The sequence below is a fragment of the Marmota monax genome, unplaced genomic scaffold (genome assembly GCF_021218885.2).
Source record: "Marmota monax isolate L192 unplaced genomic scaffold, Marmota_monax_Labrador192_F-V1.1 WCK01_AAM20220418_F8-fsc00029, whole genome shotgun sequence".
Classification (NCBI taxonomy): domain Eukaryota; kingdom Metazoa; phylum Chordata; class Mammalia; order Rodentia; family Sciuridae; genus Marmota; species Marmota monax.
The window spans coordinates 523,062-548,567 of NW_026693024.1; the positions used below are offsets into that span (position 1 = coordinate 523,062).

At 42.3% G+C, this 25,506-nt stretch overlaps 1 protein-coding gene across 3 annotated transcripts; it reads left to right on the forward strand.

Moving 5' to 3' along the window:
• Positions 1 to 762: 762 nt before the first annotated feature.
• On the forward strand, positions 763 to 18,828 carry Irf4 (interferon regulatory factor 4). 3 transcript variants are annotated; one of them, XM_046453508.1, is made up of 9 exons: positions 763 to 834; positions 2,165 to 2,443; positions 3,599 to 3,785; positions 4,616 to 4,704; positions 5,369 to 5,513; positions 7,589 to 7,696; positions 10,323 to 10,676; positions 14,426 to 14,538; positions 16,774 to 18,828. In XM_046453508.1, exons 2-9 carry the CDS (start codon positions 2,228 to 2,230, stop codon positions 16,915 to 16,917), a joined length of 1,356 nt encoding a protein of 451 aa, XP_046309464.1. In that variant the 5' UTR covers positions 763 to 834; positions 2,165 to 2,227; the 3' UTR covers positions 16,918 to 18,828. The 3 variants fall into 3 exon arrangements, with proteins under 3 accessions (XP_046309464.1, XP_046309466.1, XP_046309467.1); XM_046453510.1 differs by having other exon boundaries at positions 5,372 to 5,513; XM_046453511.1 differs by lacking the exon at positions 7,589 to 7,696.
• Positions 18,829 to 25,506: the final 6,678 nt, after the last annotated feature.

Sequence of the window (25,506 nt, forward strand, 5' to 3'; positions counted from 1 at the left end):
GGGTACTTGGATACTTCGGGGACCCCCCCCCCCCGCATGCTGCCATCTCTTTCATCTTACAGTAATTGAAACTTTGCGGGCCCTGCATGGTCTGAATCACCTCAATTCACCAGTTTAATAGACGAAAAAGTATGCAGGCATTTCAAAGATGTACACAGTATTTGAACCGCGGTTTATGGCTCCAAGGATCCTGGCCATTTCCTATTTTCTTTTAAAAGAGTGCGATGTTCTCTAACACCGCGGAGAGGTAGGGTTCTCCCTTGACAAAGATGCTCCTCCACCCCTCACTCCAGTCTTCAGTAAGTGGACAACCCGGTTACGTGCTCTGAAAACAAAAGTTCTCTTTTCACCAAATTCCTACCACTACACTCCCCCCCACTTCCCGCCCAAGCCACATTGCTGCCGTTTGGTTGTCACTAGTTATTGACGGGACTCGGGGCAGATCCTGGCGGGGAGGTGAGATCCCCATTTCGCGCCTCGCCCTTCGCGGGAAACGGTCCGCAGTGACAGTCCCAGAGATGGGACGCTCCAGGCTCCAAGTGCGCTCTCCGACTAGATGAACAGAGGGTCGCGGAGAGCCACCAGAGTCCCCAACCGGGTCACCAGCTGCCCCTCGCCTCCATCCAGAAGCTGGGGCTCGTCCTCCTGCGCTGCGTCTCCGTTAGCCAGGCGCCCCCCTCCGCGCCGCAGGAGGAGCCTCCCCCGTCCCGCCTCCGCCCCGCCCCCAGCGCGGCTTTCAAGCTCTATAAAGTTCCTCTTTCTCACCTCACTCTCTTAGTTTCACCACTTGAACTTGGGACACACCGCTGCCCTCAGCTCCTAGTACCGGGAGAGGTAAGGACTGGAGTGGGTCAAGAGAAGTGTGAGGCTGGCTTGAGAGGGCAGGGAGCACAAACTAGAAGTCCCGGGTTCCATCTCAAGGCTACGCAGGGGACCCCAGCTTTGGAGGGGGAAGGGAGCGGGGCCAAGTTAGGGAGCTCAGATTCCCACCCCATCTGCACCGGACCCAGGGAGTTTGTACTGCCTGTCCTGCTGCGGGCTCTCTCAGATCCTGGACCCCACTGCCACTTAGCTGGTCAGCCCGACCTGCGCCCTGGAGGTGCCACGCGCGGTACCAGATGAGCTAACGGGACTGTCTGGGATCCAGGAATGGCTGAGGCCGGGCGGTCAAAGGAAACCACACGGAGCAGCAGGCTCCTCCGCGGGAGGACAACCCCTGACCCTATTGGCTCCTTCCCCTGAATCTCATTCTTAAGGGTCCCAAACTCAACTACCGTCAGCGTGTAACTACCGGGCTGATGAGGAAGGAGGAGCTCCAAATTTGGGCAGCTGGGAGGCCTGAGCGTTACCGCCTCAACCCCTGCTCAGTGCACTCCTTCGCTTCCCAGGCACAGGAGCTGGCCTCGCCTTCCTTGGGTCCCTTCTTGTCCCAACTCTCCCTCACTGGTTTGGGTATCATTCTGACTCTCAACGCGCGGGAATCTCCAGCTGCTGGGCTGCGCTCCTCCAATAGTACACATTTGTTGCTCAGAGGGCCCACTTAATCCTGGTTGGCTGAAGAGAGCTAGGGTTATTTAAAGGACAGAGTTAAAGGTTGCGGGAGAAGAGAACGGGGTGGGGGTGTGGAGCGGCGGGAGAAGTAGGTGCTATGCACCTGTAAACCCCAAACATGGGACAGCCACGTGCGAGGTCCTCCGCGCATGGGAACCACCAAGGGAGTGTGAATGGAGTGAAAAAGAGTGGAAACTAATAGTAAAGGGGAAAATGAGATGGTAATGGCTTTGGAGCGAGCAGAGAGCAGCGGAAACGACAGGTGAGCGGGCAAACGCAGTGTCAAGACTGGTGGCAATTGGATTTGGGAGCGTGCGAAAAGTTGTGTACCTGGAGAGCTTTGGGGATGTGAAATGAGTTAAATTAATAGAGTGCTGGAAGGTGGGGTGAGCAGACGGGCTTCACGGAGGGCGCGCTCAGGAAGCCGCAGAACTGTGCGCGCCAAGGGGATGCTCCGGGGCTTGTCGCAAAGGTACCTTCTCTCAGGGTACTTGGGTGACACTGACATTACACGCACGCGCTTCACAGCGTGGTCACTGCCAAAAGCGTTCAGGACTGGGTGTCCGAGCGCTGTGCAGCGGTGACTGAAGGGCAGCTTTCTTCTCCCCTGCAGCGTGGAGCCAGTACTGGAGGCGAATTCTGGGTGAGCTCCAGGGCGGTGGTCGGCAAACTGGGTATGAACCTAGAGGGCGGCGGCCGAGGTGGAGAGTTCGGCATGAGTGCGGTGAGCTGCGGCAACGGGAAACTCCGCCAGTGGCTGATTGACCAAATCGACAGCGGCAAGTACCCGGGGCTTGTGTGGGAGAACGAAGAGAAGAGCATCTTCCGTATCCCGTGGAAGCACGCGGGCAAGCAGGACTATAACCGCGAGGAGGACGCCGCCCTCTTCAAGGTCACCTGAACGCGGGAATCTTGTGGGCAGGCTTGGGGAGGGTGGCAAAGAGGCCAGTTAGTCTTTGGCCCAGACTCCATGGAGAGTCCAGTCAGTGGCCCCAGTGCAGCGGTTTTCAAAGAAAGGGACTGGCAGGGGCGACAGAATGGGATGAGCCCTGCGGGATAAGTGGCTGGAGCTTTGAAGTTCTCAGGTGATTGCTTAAATGGGGAACTTGGCCCCAATCCTGAGCAAGTGGCATGAGCAATTCCCAGGGAGTCTGTCAGAGGGCTCCAGAAGTAGGGATGTCTTTGAAGGAGGCAGCCTTTAGAGGGCTCTGGGTTGCTTCTCTGTGCCTTCCTCTGTTTTCATCCAAATCTCAGGCCCTATCTCCAAATCCCTGTCTCCTTTGGTCAGTGTAAGCCTCTGACTCTGTGCATCTGTGGGTGCTCTTATCTGTCTCCCTGTTTTTCTGTCTCTGTTTCACTGTTTTCTCTCTGAGTTTCTCTGGTTCCCACTCCCCCACCCCTTTGGTCTCTGCTCTCTGGTTCTAGCTGTCTTTGGATGCATCCATCTCTGTTTCTCACTTTCTGTCTCGGGGTATCTCTGTCTGGCTCTTTTATTCTGAGACTCTGGAAATTTCTCTCTCTCTCTCTCTCTCTCTCTCTCTCTCTCTCTCTCTCTCTCTCTCTCTCCTTCTTTCTGTGTGAGTGCCCCTGTTCATGACTGCTTTCCCCTAGAGCACTTTACTCCGTGAACTGTGAGACCCAGCCCCCACCTGTGGGCAGGGAGGGGAAGGGGACTTCCTCTGGGAATTTGTTCACAGAGTACTTCAGACCTTGTGACTGTCCAGATGTACCCTGTGGGGACTTAATCCTCCACAGCTCTGTCCCTAATCTCAGCCACACTTGCTTCAGGGGCCTCCAAGCCTCATCTCACCTTTTATAAACACCCAGAAATGTTGAAACCACTCACCTTCAATTTGACAATGGTAGGGTTCTAGGTGAGAATATTTTACCTGGAGGACACCTGGTGTCATTACCGTTCACATTTTGAGCAACAGTATAAACCTGAAGCACTAAGCACCTTTTTTTTTTCTTTTAGAAAGATTCTTTTTTTTAAAAAAAAAAAAAAGAAAGAAATTGACTTTTCATTCTCTTCATTCTTTCCCACCAGGCTTGGGCTCTATTTAAAGGAAAGTTCCGAGAAGGCATTGATAAACCAGACCCTCCTACCTGGAAGACACGTTTGCGATGCGCTTTGAACAAGAGCAATGACTTTGAGGAATTGGTTGAGAGGAGCCAGCTGGATATCTCTGACCCATACAAAGTGTACAGGATTGTTCCTGAGGGAGCCAAAAAAGGTAGGGGCTTTCCTGAATTTGGGTCACAGAATAGAGGCAGCCTGATACTTATAATGCCTTAATTCCATTCTGAAGGTCACTTTCTATTTCTGCTTTTATATAGCCTCCTGCCTCCTGTCCCATGGTCAAGCCCAGCAGGCTCCTTCTCCAAGTTCTCTGGGTTATAAGTTGAAAACCTTGTGATGTTACTAAGGGATAATTTCTCAGGCTCTAACCCTGTAACATAATGTGTGTGCGCACACTTCAACTGTGTGTTTACCAATTAGTCCATTCAATTATAGTATGAACCAAATTTCCAAACTTGAAGACCCATTAAAACTTTACTTATCTAATAGACTTTGGTAAGTAGCATTTTCCAGAAAGGAAAGCATATGGAACATCTTAAATTGTTACTGCTTACAGTAATAAAAAGGTCCACTTTTAGAGGATAATATAGTCAGCTGGGGTACTTACTGAGTCAGATTCCTGGACAATTCTTTTCAAGATTCTGACCAGTGTGTCCGGAGCAGAGCCCAGAAATCTGCAGTTTATACAAATCATGACCCCACCTGGGATATATCTCACCAGAAGAGCCCCTTAGCTGGTCACAAGGCATGTTAGCACATGGATCTCATTTATTTCTCTACCTGTCATAATATGTCAGATCTTGTTGACATCTGTTCAAATAATATGAACTGCCCAAGGGAATTGCTAAAAATGCCTTATTTGTCAACACTGTGTGCTATGCATTCTAAGAACTAAAGCCTCAGGTATTTTTCCAAGATTTGACGTTTAGTTGAATCAGTTCCTTTTTTCACTCTGTACCATTTCTCTTTTCCTCAAACACACAGGAGCAAAGCAGCTCACCCTGGAGGACCCACAGATGACCATGAGCCACCCCTACCCCATGCCGGCATCTTATACCCCACTCCCGGCCCAGGTACAGGGGAGGGCACTAAGCCTCTGGAAGTCCAGCCTGGGTCTGTGTGTTGGCCCTACACAAAGGGGAAGAAACACAAAACAGCAGGACTTCATGTTTTCCTTGACAAGTCCAACAGCTAAACAAATTTCCTTGGTGGCTGAGTGAATGTCTCACCACACAGCCTAGATTACCAGTTAGTTTAAATAGGAGAGCTTGGGTGCATCTTGTCTGTTGGAATGTGCTTCTTCTATTGATTCTCAAATCTTCTGGGAACCAGACCTTTTGTAGTAGTTGAAGATTTTGGAAGTTGTGCTTTATCATGTGAAACCACAGGGCAGCTGATCTCTGTAGGCTTTCCTGATTTGAATTACAGCTCTGTTTTCTTCACTTTGGTGGGTAAAAGAAGGCAAGTTTCCTTGCAGTATTTTTGGTGCCAGTCTTAACCATATGATGAAGCCTTAGATAAATCATCGCTTTACAACACTGTCTTCATTGTGCTTTTTGAACTTCTGTGACTGTTTTCCACCTAGTGTAATGAACAGCTCACTCCAGTCTTTTCGAATGTTAAAATGAATTGGCTGCTGGCCGACGAAGGGGTTCCCTGAGAGTTTGGGAGGATATAAAAACACCCCCTTTTCCCATGCCAATGTTTTTCATCTTAACTCCTCTTGTGTTCCTTTAGCAGGTTCATAACTACATGATGCCACCCCATGATAGAAGCTGGAGGGATTATGTCCCGGATCAGCCTCACCCAGAAATCCCGTATCAGTGTCCAATGACGTTTGGTCCCCGTAGCCATCACTGGCAAGGCCCAGCTTGTGAAAATGGTAAGGCATGTGCCAGGGCATTTGACAGAAGAGCAGACCTAGACATGTGTCCGTGGGGAATTCCGGGTGGTTGTCCTGAGCAACACCATAGGGCTTTCCCCTTCTCAGAGATTGCTAGAAAGATTTCACGTGTATCAGATAGGAGAGGTGGGGGGGATTTCTCTGTCCTATAGGATGCTAAGCTCCTCAGAACCAGATTTTTCAGGACCCATGTGGCATAACCCTATGTGGGGCCTTAAATACCCCAGAGATTATTCCAGGCAGCAAAAACTGCCCCCCCACACACACTTTTTTAACAGAGAAGATCATGGAAACTCGTAGAATGTAAATAATGTGCCCAAGTCACTCAGTAAGAGTAAAGGTCTGGTGTTCAATGTCAGATATCCTAAGCCCAAATCCAACCTTGTACATAAGACAGGGGAGGTCATATATCAAAATGGTCATCTATATATTTTTAAATTATCTGGTTAATGGGTTAACATTTTTTCATCCTGAGTAACCTTAAGTTTTATTTGTAAACTTAGGCAAAAAAAAAAGGGGGGGGGGAGGGATAGATTCTGGCCATCTTACCTCCTGAATTTTCTCTTAGCTGACTGAGGTCACATAATCTCACTAGTCTGTTTCTGTTTACCCATCTGTAAAATGGGCATACTACAGTCATGCCCAGATCCTCTCCTCTGCAGGGACACTGGGAGATTACTCTATGTCCCTTGAAGAGTAATTATGTTCGTTGGAGCTGTTCTTGGTATTAAAGATGATAATAAGAAGGGAATGGATAAACACTACAAAAAAACAAACAAACAAAAAAAACCCCTAAAGGGTCTTTACAGGAGCCTGCCTAGTGTTGGGTCCCAAAAGATTTGTGTAATTTGGATTAGATGTGTTCCTGTGACTACAGGGGTTCCTTGGGTATCAAAAGTGAAATCTTTCAGCAGAAGCACTCATTAGCTATGTGCAGAGAAAATTTCACAAAGTATGTTCAATGCAGCAAAATACTAGCTTTTAGGAATTTTGAGTTAGTTATTTAAGTAGAAGTCATGAGATGGGTCCACACACCGATCCTTTTGTGTTTTCTGGGAATATTTACTCTTTTACAATTTGGTCTTTCCCTCCCTGCTTTTTCAAGCGTGTTCAAGTCATTCTTGGCTTTTGGTACTGAATAAAGTCTGTTGAGTAGCATGTTCTTTAAAGAAAAACTTGGGATTCAATTATATTGGCTTTTTAAGAGTGATATTCAGCAAAGGTTGATTTTTCAAACTGTAAGTGAAGAATCCGCTAACATTAAACTGGTTTCTGAAATTCAGACTTGTATCCAATGCATCAGACTCTGTTGAACTAATAAGCATAGCAACACGAGGCAATGTTTTGAACTGGGCAAAAAAAAAAAAAAATTGGAATGTCTAGACATATTTCTAAGCATGGGTAACAATAATTGAACTGCTAGCATAATTAGGTTCTGTGACATACTCTTTCTCTTTCTCTTTCTCTTTTTTTCCCTTTGTATCTGTGGTGTTGGGATCTACTCAGTGACAGAGCACTTTACTAATGAGCTACATCCCTATCCCAGCATATTCTTTCTCTATATGTTTTTAATGTGACACATCGCTACTGGGCTGGCAGGAGATGGGTTCAGTTTTGTCATGAACCCAGAAGTAGCTAGTAAAATAAATATGAACTAAACATTTGTTAGTTTTTAATTGGGTCTTTGGTAATCAAAACTTAGGCAGACCTAATCTCTCAGTCAGCCGTGAACTTGCTTTGTGAACAGGGTCAAATCCTTTAATCTCCTTCTGAGCCTCACTTTCCCTGTTTATGAATAAGAGGGAGAGCTCTGAGTTTTCTTCCAAGGCTGTACAATGGCTCATACCTCCTTTGACTTGCTTTTTTTCTATTGGACTTTGGCTTGTCTTTGACTCATGAGTATGTGCCCTGCATCAGAGGGTGCTTGCTTTGAGCCAGTTGGGTTTGGGTTAGGGTTAGAAGGTGACTCCATTCCATACTCCATTGCACACTCAGGTGGCCTCCTAATTATTGGACTCTGTGTTTAGACATCTGATTTTTATTTGCAAATGCAGGTTGCCAGGTGACAGGAACCTTTTATGCTTGTGCCCCACCTGAGTCCCAGGCTCCTGGAATCCCCATAGAGCCAAGCATAAGGTCTGCTGAAGCCTTGGCGCTCTCAGGTGAGTGCAATGTTGGGTTTTGGAGGCACCTGCAGGAGGCCAGTCTCTGCTGCTGGCTCCACTCACCTTTGGGTAGATTTGGTGGGGATTTAGACATTTGTTTGGGCCCTCTTGAGTCAGGAGTAGGTGTGGACACATGTTATCACCAGACATTGAGGACACTAAAGTGAATAAGGTACATTATTAGAAAGCCAGCTAGCTTGTCGTTCTGATACAGATCCAAACACAGGTTGAATGGAAGCATTTTAATTTCTCCAATGGCACCTCTCCAAATTTCCAGGAATATGCAAATGCTTGTTTTTCTTTACTGAGAGTCCCCTATCAGCTGACATTCTCACAATGTAGAATATTTTCTTAGGAAATATAAAAGCTTCTCATTTCAAAAAGCTGTTAATTTCTTTTATGTTTAGCTGCAAACTTGTTGTCCCTAACTTGCTTCCTGGGGACATTGGTTCTAGCCCCTGGTCTCATGATGTTTCGTATGTCCAGAAGGAATGCATATTTTGGTCTTCCTCTGAACTTTGATAGGACTTCCAAACAAATACGAATTCAATCTGATTTGTAAACTTCCATTTCTAAAGAATTCCTGCACCACAGAGAGTGTAGCTATTTAAGGAAGATGCTTCATGACTCTTTGTCTATGTTCATTCATTCTTTAGATAATATTTTAATTGTTTTTAAATGGAATTTGTACTTACATTAAAAATAAATAGCTTAAGCTTCAGAGTTCTCACCTTGCCCTCTGAGATCTTTAAAAGTCAGTGACAGAAAATACAAACTAACTTCTAAAGATTCAGGAGACCAGAGTTGAGGCGCTTTCCTTGTTCACAGAAAAGCTGCAGTGTTACTGTCTAGTTCCTTGCAGTTCTGAAGTTCTCAGGGAGGTGTGTGCCTTTCTTCTGAGATGCTCATGAATAACTGAGGATCCCCTTTAGGAGGAGCCAGTTCTAAGCAGCAAGAGTTGTATTTGTTTTTAGAGTCTTTCAAAAATTTTTTTCTGAGCACCTCAGACTTGTGTGGGTGCCTGAGGAGTAGGAAATAAACAGCTATTTATATCTCTGCAACCTCGTGATTTCTGATGACATTAAATGAAATGAAACCTGCCCTGCCAGTCACCTCCAATGGCCAACACCCACTCTCATCCGTGCACCACCTTACTCAGTCTGTTTACAGTGGCAGAAATTGAAGAGACAGTGACGTGGGTTAAGAATCAAAATCTACCTTTGAGGAATAAGAGGGTTTTGTGGGTTCCTTTTTTTTTCTTGGTATGCATAATACAGATTAATGATCAACCTTGAATACATTTATCAGAGAACTATGATTCCCAGTCATTGTTAAATCCCAGGCAGTCACCTCTGGATAGCTGTCCCCTGCCTGGGTTGCCCTCTTATATTTTATTTAAGGAACTCTTTGCAAAACTAACTGGGTCCTTTAACCTTTTGAGTGGTGTTCTAAAGAGGGTTCTGAAAGCAGTAAAACTTTTGTAAATGAATTAATTTTTTAGTTTCAAAAAGCACAGATTTAGAGTTCTTTTTTTAAAAATGCAAAGATTAGGGGAATTTAAGCAGATTTTACATTAACCGTTGGCTCTTAGAGAATTTTTTTTTCATTGATTCCTTTAAAAAAAAATTGCTGTGCAGGGGATTGAGTCCAGGGCCTTGGGCAAGTGCTGTACCACTGAGCTACCTCCCCAGCCTAGATTCTTTTTTTTTTTTCCACAAGAATTAATTTTATGATAAAAGAAGTACATACCCACTGTAGAAAACTAATTTCAAGATTAGAAAAACAAAAAAAGAAAATGAAAATCACGTTCTATCACTTAGGAATCACTACACTTAGGGCCTTCCTGCTGATGCTTCAAAGTGTCTATGTATATATATTTACCTAAAAAATGTTATATTAATAATTTAGGAAGTTTCAGATGTTGGATGTAATTGCTTTTTTTTTTTAATTCACACACACACACACACACACACACTCACAAACAAACATTTGTTTGTTTTTTGCTAGTAGAAATTAAACATATTGTTCAACTCCTCCAAAGTCAAAATTGATTTACTTAAAGATGAATTCTCTTTCAGTGACACATGACTCAGTATTTTAGATGTAAACATGGTCATCAGTATCATAATCAACTTCATCTAAAAAACATGACTTTGTAAGTCTTTCTTTTAAGATATTTTAATTTTTGTGGTTCTGGCAATTGACCCTAGGGTCTCTCTCAAATGCTAAGCAACCTGAGCTGCATCACCAGCCTAGAATTTGTAACTTCATAACAGAGAGGCTTTCAGCTATCACTTAAACATATTTTGCAGAAAATTAATGAAGGATATGCTCCTCCAGCTCTTGAAATAAAAAAGAATCCATGGCCACATATATTTGGAAGCTGCTTGGTTAGACAAATTAAATAGGTGTCTTTCTGAGGGGTTCTCTAAGTAAAACATGCTCACCGGGGAATCTTCAGCAATGAGAGAAAGACACGCAGCATTTCCTAGATATTCTTGACCCTGAAATATACTTGTTCATGGTACATCTGGGGACACTCATATTCTACCCAATATGCTTTGTTTGGGGCAAGTCGAGTGGTGGGTCTGATAGCACTGACTCCTGAGCTCTGTGTTTGCAGACTGTCGACTGCATATCTGCCTGTACTACCGGGAAATCCTGGTAAAGGAGCTGACCACATCTAGCCCTGAAGGCTGCAGGATCTCCCATGGACACACCTACGATGCCAGCAACCTGGACCAGGTCCTGTTCCCCTACCCAGAGGACAATGGGCAGAGGAAGAACATTGAGAAGCTGCTGAGCCACCTGGAGAGGGGTGTGGTCCTCTGGATGGCTCCAGATGGACTTTATGCCAAAAGACTATGCCAGAGCAGGATCTACTGGGACGGGCCCCTGGCACTGTGTAGCGACCGGCCCAACAAACTGGAGAGAGATCAGACCTGCAAGCTCTTTGACACGCAGCAGTTTCTGTCAGGTAATGCACTTTATGTCTTCTAGAATGGAGGTAGTGGTGGCATGTGACCGCAGGAGTCAGAAATGACAGGTGCCTCCTACCCCAAGCAGAGTTCTTCCTGTTAGCCCCAGAGCCCAGTGGGCTTTGTTCCAGAATAGGTTACTTGACTGGTTCACAGGTCATCTCTGCCTCTATCATCTGTTCCCCTCATTGTCAAAGAATGTCTGGATGAGAAGGCCCAGGTGGACCGTGGCTCAGGCTGATATCTCAGGGTTTTGGTTTTCAAAAGTAGTCACCTCTTAACAAGGTTCCGTTTTGGGGGGCCGGGTGATCTTAACAAGCTTAATTGGTGATGTTTCCGGGTTCCTAGAAAAAACTGTGAAGGTTAGAAGCATACTGTTCTTGGTTATGAGATGTCTCATCCTTAAGCACATGCCACCCTGCAGGTGGGACCAAGGATAGGAGTGTACTGAATTGATTTGTCAAGGGGGAAATGATGGGAAGGTTTTGTATTTTCTCTGTCCCATGAGTGTTTCTAATCATATTTTCCAGAACCAGTGTGTTTTCTTTTCCTAGTTTTGATTTCATGTCAGTTAAAATAGCCCTGGGTGGATTTTTGGGAAATCATTGAACATGTCATTGTGGGGGCCTCATACAGTGTTCTATTTGTTGTCTAGATGGAGGATGCTTTGGGGACAGGAGGGCTGCTCTGCTTGCCAACTCCTTGCTGGTTCTTACCTTATCTTAAACTTATTCTTCCACTAGGCCCCCCTTTCAAAATACCTCCTGTCTTTGTTTTTTAAAGTGCCTCTTCCTTTTCACCAAGCATGTTCCTCTGCCTGGCCCACTGTTTTGAAATATGTTCACATTGTAAAATGGCTAAATTGAGCCAATTTACATAGACAGTACCTCACATATCTGTCATTTTTTGGTGGTGCGAACGAACTCTTCTTAAAACTTCAGGTATATTATATACTTGAAAATAGTTGAACTCAGAAAAGTGTAGAGTTCAGCTACCATAATTAACTGTTGTCATGGTGCTATACGATGAACCTCTTGAATTTAGGGCTCCTAACTGAAATTTTGTGTCCTTTTACCTCCATCTCTCTCCCCTCCCCCAGCTTCTGAACCACAATTCTACTCTTTACTCCTGTAAGTTCAGCTATTTTGGGTTCTACATATAGGTGAGGTCATGTGGTTCTTGGTCTTATCTGTTCCCGGCTTATTTCACTTAATATATCCTCCAGGCATATCCATGTTGTCACAAATGACAGGATTTTATTCTTTTTTTTATGCTTGAACGGTATTCTTTTGTATAAGTATGCCACATTTCCTCTATCCATCTGCTGTTGGACAGGTCATTCCCTATCTTGACTATTATGAATAATCCGCAGTGAATATAGGAGCATAGATGTCTCTTCAACATACTAATTTCATTCCTTTGGATATTATTCAGAAGTAGTGGATTGCCAAATGCTGAACCTGCCTCTTGAAAAAAAAATACATATGTATATATAATGTATATGTAATTTATATAAAAATATATATGTAAAGACATATAAGTATATTAAAATTTACATATATATATATATATATATATGTCATCTATGTGCCATTTACATGACCTTTCTGTTAAAGAGGCCCAAATTTGTATAAACCCATCCAAATTATTTTTTGGTACCCAAAACAAATATATCCCTAGGTAATCACCCTTCCCACAGAGGTGGGACACAAGGAAGAGGAAGCACCATCTCTGGTTGTCTGAGGTAGCTGTAGGATGATGAAGAAGACACATGAGGTTGGGATACCCCTTGATCTAAGAGCAGAAATGTCTCCAGGCTGGACCATCCTCACTGTCTTGGGTCTGGCATGGTATTCATGGTGACAGGCAGGGGAAATACAATGAGCCTCTGACAGGCACCTGTCTATATCTCTTATGTCCATCTTGTAGTCTGAAGGGTCATGTACCCTGGAAGGCTGGTGCTCCCTAGGTTGGGTTTTCCTAAGAGATTGCAGATCTTGGCATCTTTAGATTCAGAGGTTACTCCAGGGTGAGGGCTTTCTAATTAAGGCATCCTGGAAAAAAATGGCACTTGCTTCTCTCAGTTCCTCTTGCCATGCCTGTTTTAGGGAGGTGGAATGTCTTCACTGTGAGCTGTAAGGTACACTTTGAGTCAGAGCTGACAGGTGAGAGGTGGCCACAGATAAGAAGCTGGAGCAAGAGTCGAGTGGGTGTCCTGAGGATGTGAATTTTCTTGCCTAGAATTTCATATTTCATATTTATCTGTGAGCAAGAATCGTTCTTTTTTTTTTTAATTTTTTGTCTTCCTTTGTAACAGAAGCCTGTGCTTTTTGTCCACTGCAACCTCTGAGGTTCACTGAGGTACAGGAAGGATGCTGTGAACTTTAAAACTGCAGCTGTGCAGACCAGCTTCTGCATAATTAAGGATTCCCAGTGAACATTCTTGTATTAGCAATCATTTGAGGCATGACTTTTTCAGAGAATTGTGCCAACTTGCTACTCTGATTAACTTGTGTAGGTGTGCTCCCAGGCCACAACAGTGTGAATGTGTTTTACACATTCTGACTAAGTCAGTTGAGTTTGATTAGAATTCTGGAAGAAGAAAGGGGGAAAAAACAGAGCAGGAAGTTAAAATAGTTGTGTGAGTTAGCTAGAAACCTTAGTTGCAGAGAGCAGTGGAAATCTTTGATATCTACCCATTCAGGATTTGTACCCTGCTTAGGGACAGTCCCGAAAGGCATGGCCTAAGGGTGTGTATCTGATAAGGATGCATTGCTTTGCTGCTCTGCAGAAGCCTTAACAGCTCCTGTGTAAATTTACTTCTTTTTTTTTTTCAGACATGACATTAAACTCTAGAGTTTTTCTTTGAGTCTGGGTAAGGGGAAAAGAGTTAATGCCAGGGACTGGATGATTTGACACATGTCTTTCTTTTCTTTTTTAAAAATTCTTCATTTAATTTTTTTTTTTTTTGGCTGAGTTGGGGATCAAACTCAGGCCCTTGTACATGCTAGGCAAGTGCTCTACCACTGAGCTACACCCCAACCCTGGACACATGTCTTTCCAACAGTGTTCCTATCTGTTTTATATTGTTCAGATAAGAGCAGTGGCTTCAGGATATGTATATCCACAAGAGGGGCGGCCAGTGGAACATCATCATGCCCTTTTCAAGTCATCATTCTGTTCTCAAGGTGTCCTCAAGTCTGCTCAGAGTTCCACAGTTTGGGGTTCACACCTAGTGCCAAGTGGGACAAGCTGCTGTTAGCAAGTGTCTGAGCCACGGAGATGTCACCAGTAGCACAGACACTGGATTAATGTCTCTTTCATAGTCAAGGCATGAGTTTTTAAAATAATTCTGGGATGTTGAAACATTCTGATTTTTTTAAAAAAATGAAACTGTCATCTTTGTATAAGACATTATTCTTTTGCTTCAACATGACATTTCATTTTCATGACATTTCATTTTCTTCTTCACCCTCTTTCTCTCCTCTCTTCAATCACTTGCATCCTGATGCGTTTGGTGCTGCACAGCAATGATCTTCAGCTTAGACCATATTCCCCTGAAAAGAATGGAGGAAAAATGACGAAACACACACATATGTGAACTTGTACATGTGATTTTGTTTCTGGAGTCTGCATGATAAGGGACCCTATTTAGGGAAATAAAGAGTGACTGTTCTTCTCATAGTGAAGAATCACAGAAAGCCCTTACTTCCTGTTTAACCTGGTTTGCTTTTGTGGGTTTCCTCAGAGCTGCAAGCATTCGCGCACCATGGCCGTCCCCTGCCAAGATTCCAAGTGACCCTGTGCTTCGGGGAGGAGTTTCCAGACCCTCAGAGGCAAAGGAAGCTCATCACGGCTCACGTGAGTCTGCAGTTACATCATCATTGAATCGAGTTTTCCTGTTCTTGAGGGCAAAGTGCTACTTAGAGAAATCTGAAAAGTAAATGTCAAACCACCTGGGAAAATAAGTGGAACCCTTAAAATAGAGGAGGAAGCATGGTCCAGTGCACAGCAAAGCCCAAGGAACCACGTGCTGTTTCCACCCTTGAGACCCACTCATCACAGAACCAGGGCACAAAGCTCAGACCAAGGGCTCCACTTGTCCCATCTTTTTTTTTTCTCTTTCTTTTTCAAATTGTCATACTCTCATTTTATAGGGATTTTAAAGTATTGATACTCAAAGTTGCCCTTCAAAATTCTCCATGCCTAATAGAACTTTAAAAATACTGCCAGGTTAGTGGATCTTCCCTAGAGAGAGAAATTTTTCTCCATTTAGGAAGCTTTCTTTCATTTGTGTATCTTTTAAATTTTACTCATTTAGGTCCCAGAGATTGAACCCAGGGGCACTTAACCACTGAGACACATGCCCAGCCCTTTTTTAAAAAATATGTTTTATTTTGAGATAGGTCTCACTATAAGTTGTTTAGGGCTTCATTAAGTTACTGAGGCTGGCTTTGAACTCACAATCCTGCCTCAGCCTTACAAGCTACTGGGATTACAGGTGTGGGCCACCATGACGGACTTCATTTGTGTATTTTGTAGGTGCCCTCCAAATGTTGCCCAAGCCCCTTTACTTCTAGATTTTGGGGGAATTATTTGATTATGAATATGTGCTATTTGAAAGAGGGTATATCTTTCAAGAAGTCCAAGTAGATTGATCCCTCTTTATGGGATCACAGCAAGAGGAGTGTCACTGTGGCAAGTAAACATTGTTTCATAAAAAAAGAACACAGGTTTATATAGATAGCATTTAACATTCATTCATCATAGAAAACCATCTTGAATACTAAGATGCTTGAATATGAAAACTTACATTACTACACACCCAGATATTACCAGGAAAAATGTTACATTCCACAATACCAATTCAGATGAAATTTTTAGCTCTGAGATGATATTTTGTATTGAAAATTGAGGGCTATGGGTGTAGCTCACTGGTAGAGAGCTTGCCTAGCATGTACAAGGCATTGGGTTTGATCCTCAGTACTGAAAAAGAAATTGAAGTAAAACACCTCTAATCCTGAACATATGAATCTCCCTTCTTGATTGTAAAACCCAACCAACTAACCAAAATATAAGCCCATAGACTTTAGAATTTTCTCCTGAATTATCTCCAGTGATTGATATGCTAATGACAGAATCACTAATATCTCTTGTTTTCAATAGAGAGTGTTAATAAATAAATAAGTAAACCTGGTCTTGATAAGCAACATTTAAAGAGTAGATGTTAAAATACTACATGGATCTGATTTGCAGGATGTATGAAGGGAATGGCCTAGAGTAGGTGGTTGCTCAGGCAAGACACCCCTCAAAATGGTACTGTATGACCCATAAAGGGAAGATATACATGAATCTACTTTTTGATTATGGACTTAATTCATTTCAGTTACTTACAAAGGAGTTATGCAAGTGACTGTATAGCAAATATCAAAATGGTTCAACTTAATAGAAAATAGCAAAATTGATGACAGCTTTCATCTTGTCTTAAATTCTATAAAGTCAGGAAAAGCTGACTATTGACTTTGGTTCTGGTGAATATGATTCACACTAATAACCAAACTATGTCAATCTGGGGCAAATTAGCCTCTCTTTTCCCATAAAGGCAGTCTGCGGCTGTTGTTTTTGTTGTTGTTGTTGTTTTCCTTTACCTTTGGTTTAGAATTATTCAAAATGAAATCTTAAGTCATTCAGAATAATCCCTTCACACTGTCAAAGAGCAATGGTGGAAAAACAAATTCACTAGCTTACATTATCCTGAAATTTACCTGACTTATTAATTTGATTATTTTGTCAGATAATGTACATTCTTAAATGTAAATCTGTAAATTGCAAGTGTAGTTGATTTGAAAGTACCATCTTTAACTTTAGTCTCAATTGAAACCCAGAACTAAGTAGATTCTGTTTACATGTTGCTCTATATAAGAACTAAAAAAAATTCAGATAGCTCCAAATATGAAATGCTTTGATGTGTTATAGCATATAACTTTAGACTTATTTAGAATTTAACCATTAGGATTTGAGTGTTATTTCATGATAAGCCAATTGCATGATGTTAAAACGAATATCTCAGTAATATTTTTTAAAATATCTTATTAGGTGGAACCTCTGCTAGCCAGACAACTATATTATTTTGCTCAACAAAACAGTGGACATTTCCTAAGGGGCTACGATTTACCAGAACACATTAGCAGTCCAGAGGATTACCACAGATCTATCCGACATTCCTCCATCCAGGAGTGAAAAAACTGTCAAAACAACTAAGTTTGTTTCATGATAAGTACCAAGCTTTGACAAGGACAGCTAATTGACCACCCTCTTCTTCTTTTGAGCTCATCAAGAATATGTACAGCAACCCAGCAGTATCTGATTGACAGATGCACTTATGCATCTACCAGATCAAGCAGATTTTTCCTGTGTTTCTATTGACTGTCATCATTGGCAATAACTGTGAAAATTACCAAGTAATGTGTTTACATTTACTTCAATGCTGGGTTACTTCTTACTTGAAGACTGAGAAAACTTGTATTTCAGCATCGAACTACCAATTCTTGTGAGAAAAGCACTTAAGTGCTCTATCATTTCTCAGGGAAATAAAATCTAAATTAGAGACTACTCTAACCGATCCCCCCCCCCCCCCGCAAGAAGTGTATTCATGTGTGCAGTAGCTGTAATTCTCATGGGAAATGATTGCTGAATGAATGGACCAGAATCTTGGCCTGAGGCTGAGCCATAGTGCTCTGGGCTGACCCATCTCCCCATCTGCGTGGGGTCTTCTCAGGGTGGGCCCTGGGGTCTTCTCAGGGTGGGCTCCACCCTGCATCACATTTGCTTCCTCTCCTGGCTTCCCCTGGAAGCCAGTTGGTAGTCTCTGTTGCCATTTTCTTGAGCCAAAAAGCATTAGGGCTACTCTTGGATGGGAGATTTTTGTCTGTCCTACATTCTAGTAATAATGACTGATTACATTTTTTTTTCAGTTTGTCTTTTTATTCTTTGTATTTCATTCTTTTGAAATTGCTAAACATTTTTCTTAAAGAAGAAGAAAAAAGGCAGATTATTAATAATCTGAGTGCCAAAAAGGATACATTTTCAAAGCTCCATGACATTTCCCCTCTTTTGTTTGTTTTGTTTGGCTCTTGGATGGTATCCATGGCGATACTAAGGAGGAGGAGCCAGTGGCCCAGGTTGTGAACTTGTCAGGACACCCGACCAACTGATTGCATAACTGCAGACTCAGTGGGCTGTTTCTGCTTATTTTGTGTATTAGATGCTTCCTCATGCCAACAGTAGTTTGACAAGGCCTTAAAATCACTGAGCTTTTTCTAAATACTTTTTTTTAAGTGAGAATTCCAAAGATCCCCACTTGCTTTTGCAAACCTCACTCCTTACTTTCTTGCTTTTTCATTAGACTGGAGTGCTCCCATATTTTTTTTCTCCTTCTACAAAATAATTGCTTTTATTTCCAGGCTCAGAGTTGATAGTTCTCAAATAATGTGCCAATCCTCCCCTAATGTTTAGTCTTTTAATTCATTCAACAACATATTAAATGCCTGCTGTATCCCTTGTGTTACACAGATTATAGCATTTATCAAGTTCAGGAAGCAATCAAGTATTGGGGTGCATTTTTAAAAATTTTTACAAAAGGGATTTTTAGTACTAAAAAAATACATATTAACTACAGAAAATGTGAGCAATCTAGAAGAAGAAAAAACAAAAGCTTTTTTTTTCAAACCAAATCCCCCTCCCTAGAAGCAGCCACAAAGAAGAATTCAATTTATTCTTCCAACACACTTCAGTTTTCTATAAGTATACATAAACTTAAGAATCGTTGTGGGATTCCAGTGCAATGTCCTCAGTTTGGTTTAAGATATCTCAGTAGCCCCACAGCAAGGATTTGTTGGTCAGCCAATATAGGCTCCACAAACTGCAGCAATTTATACATCTTATAGATGCATAGTATTTTGGGATATATTATCCTAGGAGGATAGGAAATAAAATTAGAAACTGCTGTTTTCCAGGGCACCCAGCCTGTGGTCTTGCTCACTGGATGATATTTAACCCACTGCACCTCCCTGAAGCTCCTTAGAGTCTCTCTCAAGTGAAGTAGATACTGGATTTTTAATTACTGTGTGAAATATATATAGTTCATATATATATGTGTGTGTGTGTCTGCTTTAACAGTGGAGTTGCATTTTCTGGAAAATGCTTGTTGGCTCAGGCAATGATCTCCAATCTCATCTTTATGTCCAGGTGTGTGTCCTTTTAATCTTGAGGGGATCTATAGGAAGTGAACTATGAAGTGACCAATCAGGTGAAGAATCCTGACAATTGCCTCAGGCCTTTGGAAATGAATGGCTTCCTCATTTCTTGTCTCCATAAAGTGGATTCACAGACTAGAATTTAGTTTGTCCTCAGTGGGAAGACCCTGTTAAAGGGTTCAGATACTTGTTGTGTGCTAAAGAGCACTGGATTGCAGAGTAAGAAATCTTCAGGTCCCATTGGTGCATGTTTGTAGCGTATTTCTTGTTCTTGGGTGTCATTTGTTTAGTAAAACTTCGGGACAGTGTGTTCTGGAACACTATGGAGAACCAAGTGAACGACTCCTTTAAAACAGAAACCTTGAACCATTCTCTCAGTCTGTGTTTGGATAGAAGTGGGTCCTGGACTAAGGCACAAATGAGGATTCCTTGCCATGCCGTGTCATTGGGTATGAACCCCAGCATCGGGGGATTCTGGGAACCTTAGGTGCCCGCACATTCCGCATTGGTTAATGTGCTGCACCTGGAAGAGAAATTATTATTATTATTTGGTATTAGTTACTGTTTTAGTAAAAATCCAGCCGTGTTTTAAATCCCTTTTTATTCCTTTCCAGTGACAGTCTTTCCCTTCCCCACCAGCAATTGCTTTACTGATATAGTGAGATTTCTTAAGATCTCTATTTTTATCACCTATCTCCCTAAATTATTTGTAGCTGGCTGCATCCATTTTAAAGTTGCATTAAGGCTACCATACTATTCGCACTTACTGTGCCATACTTATCATATGGCTAGTTGCTTCTTCGCCTGGCCCAGGAATCAAGCCTTGTGGATATAGGTTTTGGATCTCCATTTCTTTTTTGTATTGCAGACTAGTCTGTGATGTGAATGCAGTAAAGGTCAATTTTCCTGGTATTTATTTTCACTGCTTTATGGAATATGTGCATGAATGTAGTGGAAATGTAGGGGAAGAGAAGGGAGATGTGGAGGAGAAAAGAAAAGATCAAGAGTTATTCCTTCTCTAAGGGATATACCATATTTCTGTAAATATATTTCATGAATTTTTATGTAAATTTCCTTTTTAAAAATATTGATGTGTATGATAATAAGTAGTCAATAAATAAAGACTTTTTAAAAAAATCTGCTATGGAACATGTGTGTTATTAATACTCATCAAGACAGCTCTTTAAATACTTCCTTCTTCTGTTAGGTCTTTTCAGTAAGGCTGTTTCAGCAGCCTACTTCCTTCCTGGTAGTTGTATGTGTCCCTGAAATCAGATCTCAAAGTGCTCCGCTTGTTAAAAAAAAAAAAAAAAAAAAAGCTATAGGTTTTAAATCACACTTTGCCTGCCTGCCTTGCATCTGCTTCCTCTTCCCTATACCTATATTTTTAAGGGTCCAGTAGGACCCAGAAATTTGTTTTTTGTTTCCTTTTATATTCAAAACTCCTCTGATTTTTTTTGTTGTTATTGTTGTTCTTAAAGGGGAAGACATATAGATTAACCACTGTTTGTGGGTAAAGGCTCTGGGAGTACATGGAGTACCTTGGGGGGTCCTTTTAGCTCAGATCCAATTTCTTCTGCTCTGAGCAGCTGGGCATAGGAGTCTCCTTTCTTGGCTTTATTGTTCATTACTTATGTGGCTGGGCCCCTCTGGACTCACTAACTTTCAGTCTAACAGGAAGACTGCCAAGCAGCAAGGCTGCAGCCCGAGCATGGTGACACATGTCTGTAATCCTAGCCACTCAAGAGATAGAATCAGGAAGATCACAAGTTCGAGGCCAGCCTCAAGCAATTTAGCAAGAGCCCCAGCACCATAGTGAGACCCTGTCTCAAAATAACAAAAATAAAAGGGCTGGGATGTAGCCCATTGGTAAAACACCCATGGGTTCAATCACCAGTATCAATTTTTTTTTTAAAAAAAATACTAGTTGAAGATCACATGGAGTTGTCAGAGAATTTATAGATTGGACATAGGATAATTTTGAATATTGGGATAATTTTGAATTTGCTAAATGGTAATAAAAAAGAAATAATGAAAAATAAACTATTACACTACTTTGGGGGGCTCTATTTTCTCCACAAATATGGATGACTCAAGTCAGTATACATGGGAGATATTTTTTCAAATAGTATATTGACTGCTTACTAGTATCTAAAAAAGTGTCTCAAAGGGATTTTGAACCCTTGAGCTTCTTCTTAAGTAATTTATGCCTCTTTAGGGTACCAGTGTTTTCCACCTTTCTTTATAGTGCCAGTTTGTGTTGTATTCAATCTTCTACAAGCGGTTGTTACCATGACAATTCAATACATTTATATCAAGCACATGGGCAATGCTCATCTATGCCAGAAAAACACTGAGGGTTGGTACCTCATTTTTTTTCCTAGGACAGGTTATACCTAAATTAACCCAGCATAATAGATAGCCTCTAAATCAGTATCGATGAATTATATGGTATTTGAGAGCATCCAGGGTATTACTTTCCTTAAACTCTGGCTCCACCAGTCTGACCATGTATGGGCAAATGGCTGTCCTCAAGATGTCCTCAGAAGCAGTCCTCTCCCCTCCCCTGGGAGACTTCCCCTGCTGCTATCTGCTCACCTGGCTAGTGCCCTCATCTATGAAGTCTCAGCTGGTATGTCCACTCTTTCTAGAAGCATCTCTTCACTTCTCATGCATGCACTCTACAAAGAATGACATTTCTGAGGCATCAAGAAATAATTTCCCCACTCTGTCCACCCCTACACTTCCTCCCCATGCATTTGGGCCTTTGGGGCCCAGGCATCAAATATTGTGCCCACCTGGTCTCCTTCCTGAGACTAGAGAAACAGTCTGGGGAGAGCAGAGGAGAGAAGAGAAATCTTCACAAGTCATGAGTGAGAAAGTTCTAGCATCTCCCTATTAATAGGGGGATCGTCATTGATTCCCGGGAAAAGACTTGGGGGACAGTGAACCTGAGAAAAATTTGTTGGAAGGAATGGTGAGAAACACAGGTTATGAAGGGGACAGGCACAGAAGACTGATGAGTGACCCCATTGGTTGCTCCGGTGGACCAATGAGTATTACATGGAGTGACCCTGGGAGTGAGGTCTGAGTACAGACAGAATGGAGGGGAAGATCTCTCCAAAATAAAGGTGCACACACACACACACACACAGGCCCCAGTGTTATAGAAGCTGTACAAAACTTATTCCCAACTCAAGAAAAGGAGAGGGATCCAAAATGAATTTAACTATCACTCTAGTAGAATAGAGATTAAAATAAAAATTATATTGTTAAAGAAAATACGAATATTTCTTGAAAATTTGAGCTATTAGTCAGTTTTTCATCACTATGACAAAATACTTGAGGGAATCAATTCATAAGAAAGAAAAGTTTGTTTTGGCTCATGGTTTCAGAGGTTTCAGTCCATTGTTGGCCCATTGCTCTTGGACCTGTGGTAAGACAGCATAACACGGACGGAGTGAGCAGTAGAGTAGCTGCTCACCTCATGACTACCAGAAAGCAAAAAGAGAGGGAAGAAGGGGCAGGGTCCCAATATCCACTTGAAGGGCACATCTCCAGTGACCTAACTTCCTCCCACTTGGTCCTTGTTGTGGTTTGAATATGAGGTATCCCCCCAAGCCTCCTGTAATTAGATTATGGGAGCTGTGACCTAATCAGATCATCCTAGTTTGAAAGGGCTGAGTGAGTGTGAACTATAGGCAGGTGGGGTGTGGCTGGAGGAGATGGGTCCCTGGGGAAGCGGCCCCTTCTCTGTCTGCTCTCTGCTTCCTGACCACCATGGAGTGAAGTGCTTTCCTCCACCCCGGGATATGCTGCCTCACCTTGGGCCCAGAGCCATGGCATCAGCTTTCTATGAACTGAGACCTCTGAAATTGTGAGCCCAAAATAAACTTTTCCTCCTGTAAGTGTTCTTGGGTATTTTGGTCACAGAGACAAAAAAAAAAAAAAAAAGCTAACTAAAACAGCCTGCCTGCCTCCTGAAGATCCCACCACCTCCCACGAGTGCCAGGGACTGGTGGCCTTCAACACGTGAGCCTTTGGGGAATAGTTATCCAAACCCTTAGTAGCTATGTCCTTAGATTTGTACAAACTTGCATCTGTAGCATCACACTGGTCATTCTTTACTGTAATTGTCTGTTTGTTGTTTATTATTCGTTCTTCTGACTATAAACTCCTTGAAGACAGGAACTAGGTTTGACGTTATACACCTAGTATCTGCAACAGTGCCTGGTCTATAGCACCACACACACACACACACACAAAAAAAAAGATGGGAAATGACGGAACTGTTGAACTCTCTTATGGATAGCAGTGTCAAGAAGAAGACTGGCTAAATGAGGGTCCATCTATATAATGAAAGGTTGAGTAACCATTAAAAATTGCACAGTATACAAGAACTTTATGATATGGGACAATAGATATTATTTTAAGTGAAAAGAAAGGTCTCAAAACAACATGATACATATTTTAAAAGTTTAATGAAATTTGTGCCTAAAACTTTTTAAAGGAACCGTCAACAGTATAAATTATAACCCTGAATGTTCAGGTTATATAGTGATTATTAATTTTCTTGTATGTCTTTTTTTTTTTTGTATTTTTCAAAATTTCTGCATTGACCACAGATTTTGTTGCTGGAAGGGAGGAAAAATCACAAATGTAATATTCCTATGTTGGTATGTGCCTTTAATTTTTTTTGGTGTTTTTCCAGTTTCTTAGGTTTTTTCATAGGGTCCCCAGGAATCAGGGTCACCCTCCTCTGCAACATGAGGGGGAGGTTCCAAGGGATAAAGGCTAAGGGGACCTGCCTCTCTTCCTTGGCCTAATTTCTTTTCCCTGCCATCTCCTCCATGGATATCATGGCTAGCTCATCTTTTTTCCAGGATGGATTCTCTGTCCTCTGAGCTAGCACATTGCAGATGAACCCTCTCTTGGTTTTCTAGCTGAAGTCCCATTCATGGGGGGACCTTCTGGGGCCTGCAGATTTCCCTCATCCACCCTCACCCCATGCAGGGAACTCCCTCAGTCATCCTTATTTCTCTTTACCTCGGTTAGCCCAATCTTTGCTTCTGGTCCGATTCTTTCGCTTCCTGCTAATGTCAGCACTTGCTTGGAAACAGAGGAAGGACAAGAACATTGAGTTTCTTTGCAAATATGCATAACATAAAATGTGCCATCTTAACCATTTTTCAGTTAAGGGTCATTATGTGCATTCTTAGTGTTGTGCAACCATCAGCACCATTCACCTTTGGATCTTTCTCATCTTCCCAAACTGAAACTCTGTACCCCTTAAGCACCGACTTTCCAGTGCTCTCTCTCCTGTATCTCATGGCCACCACCTTTCTGTCTCTATGAATTTGACTACCCTAAGTTCCTCATATGAGTGGAATCATACAGTATTTGTCCTTTTGTGACTGGCTTATTTTACTCAGCATAATGTCCTCAAGGTTCATCTATGTTGTAGCCTGTGTCAGAATTTTCTTCCTTTTTCAGGCTGAATAATATTTGGTTATATGCATGACCACATTTTGTTTATCTATTCGCCCATTGATGAACAATCAAGTTGCTTCTATATTTGGCTCTTGTAAATTACGCTGCTGGTAGGTGTTTGAAGCCTTTTTGAGACCTTACTAACAATCCATTAGACTACGTACCCAGAAGTGAAATTGCTGGAGCATACAGGTAACTTTTTTAAGGAGCCACCACACTCTTTTCCCTAGTGATGCACCATGGTACACTGCCACCAACAGAACACAATTGCTCCAATTTCTCCACATCCTCACTGTTATGGTTTGGATGTGAGGTGTCCCCCAAAAACTTTTGTGTGAGAAAATGCAAGAAGGTTCAGAGGAGAAAAGGTTGGGTCATAAGAGTCTTAACCCAATCAGTGAATTAATCCCCCATAGGTATTAACTGATCGGTAATTGAAATGGTAGGGTGTGGCTTTGGGGTACATATTTATATCCCATAAGTGGAGGCCTCTCTCTGTTTCCTGATCAACACATGAGCTGTTTCCCTCTGCCACACTCTTCCACCATGATATCCTGCCTCACCTCAAGCCCCGAGGAATGGAATCAGTTTTCTATGGACTGAGACCTCTGAAACCTTGAGCCCTTAAGTAAACTTATCCTCCTCTACAATTGTTCTGGTCAGGCTATTTATTCACAGCAGCAAATAGCTGACTCAAACACTCACCCAAACTTGCTATTTTCTGAAGAACATTGACTTTAAAAAATGTATTTATTCATTGGACATAACTTTTCTATGTTTATATATGAATATAAAAACCAGTGTAATTCCACATCATGTACAACCACAAGAATAGGAAGTTATAATTCATGTATGTATGATATGTCAAAATACATTCCACTATCATGTATAACTAGAAAGAAGAAGTACAATTAAAAAAATATTCATTTAAGAAACATCTACTGAAGATCCACTGTGTCCATGATCTTCTGTAGCACTACTCCTGGGCTAGTGCAGGAATGAGCAAGTATTGAGACAGATGCTGTGGGGAGGACATCTCCAGAAGGAAATATGTTCATTCTTTACTTATAAAGTGAAGAAACTG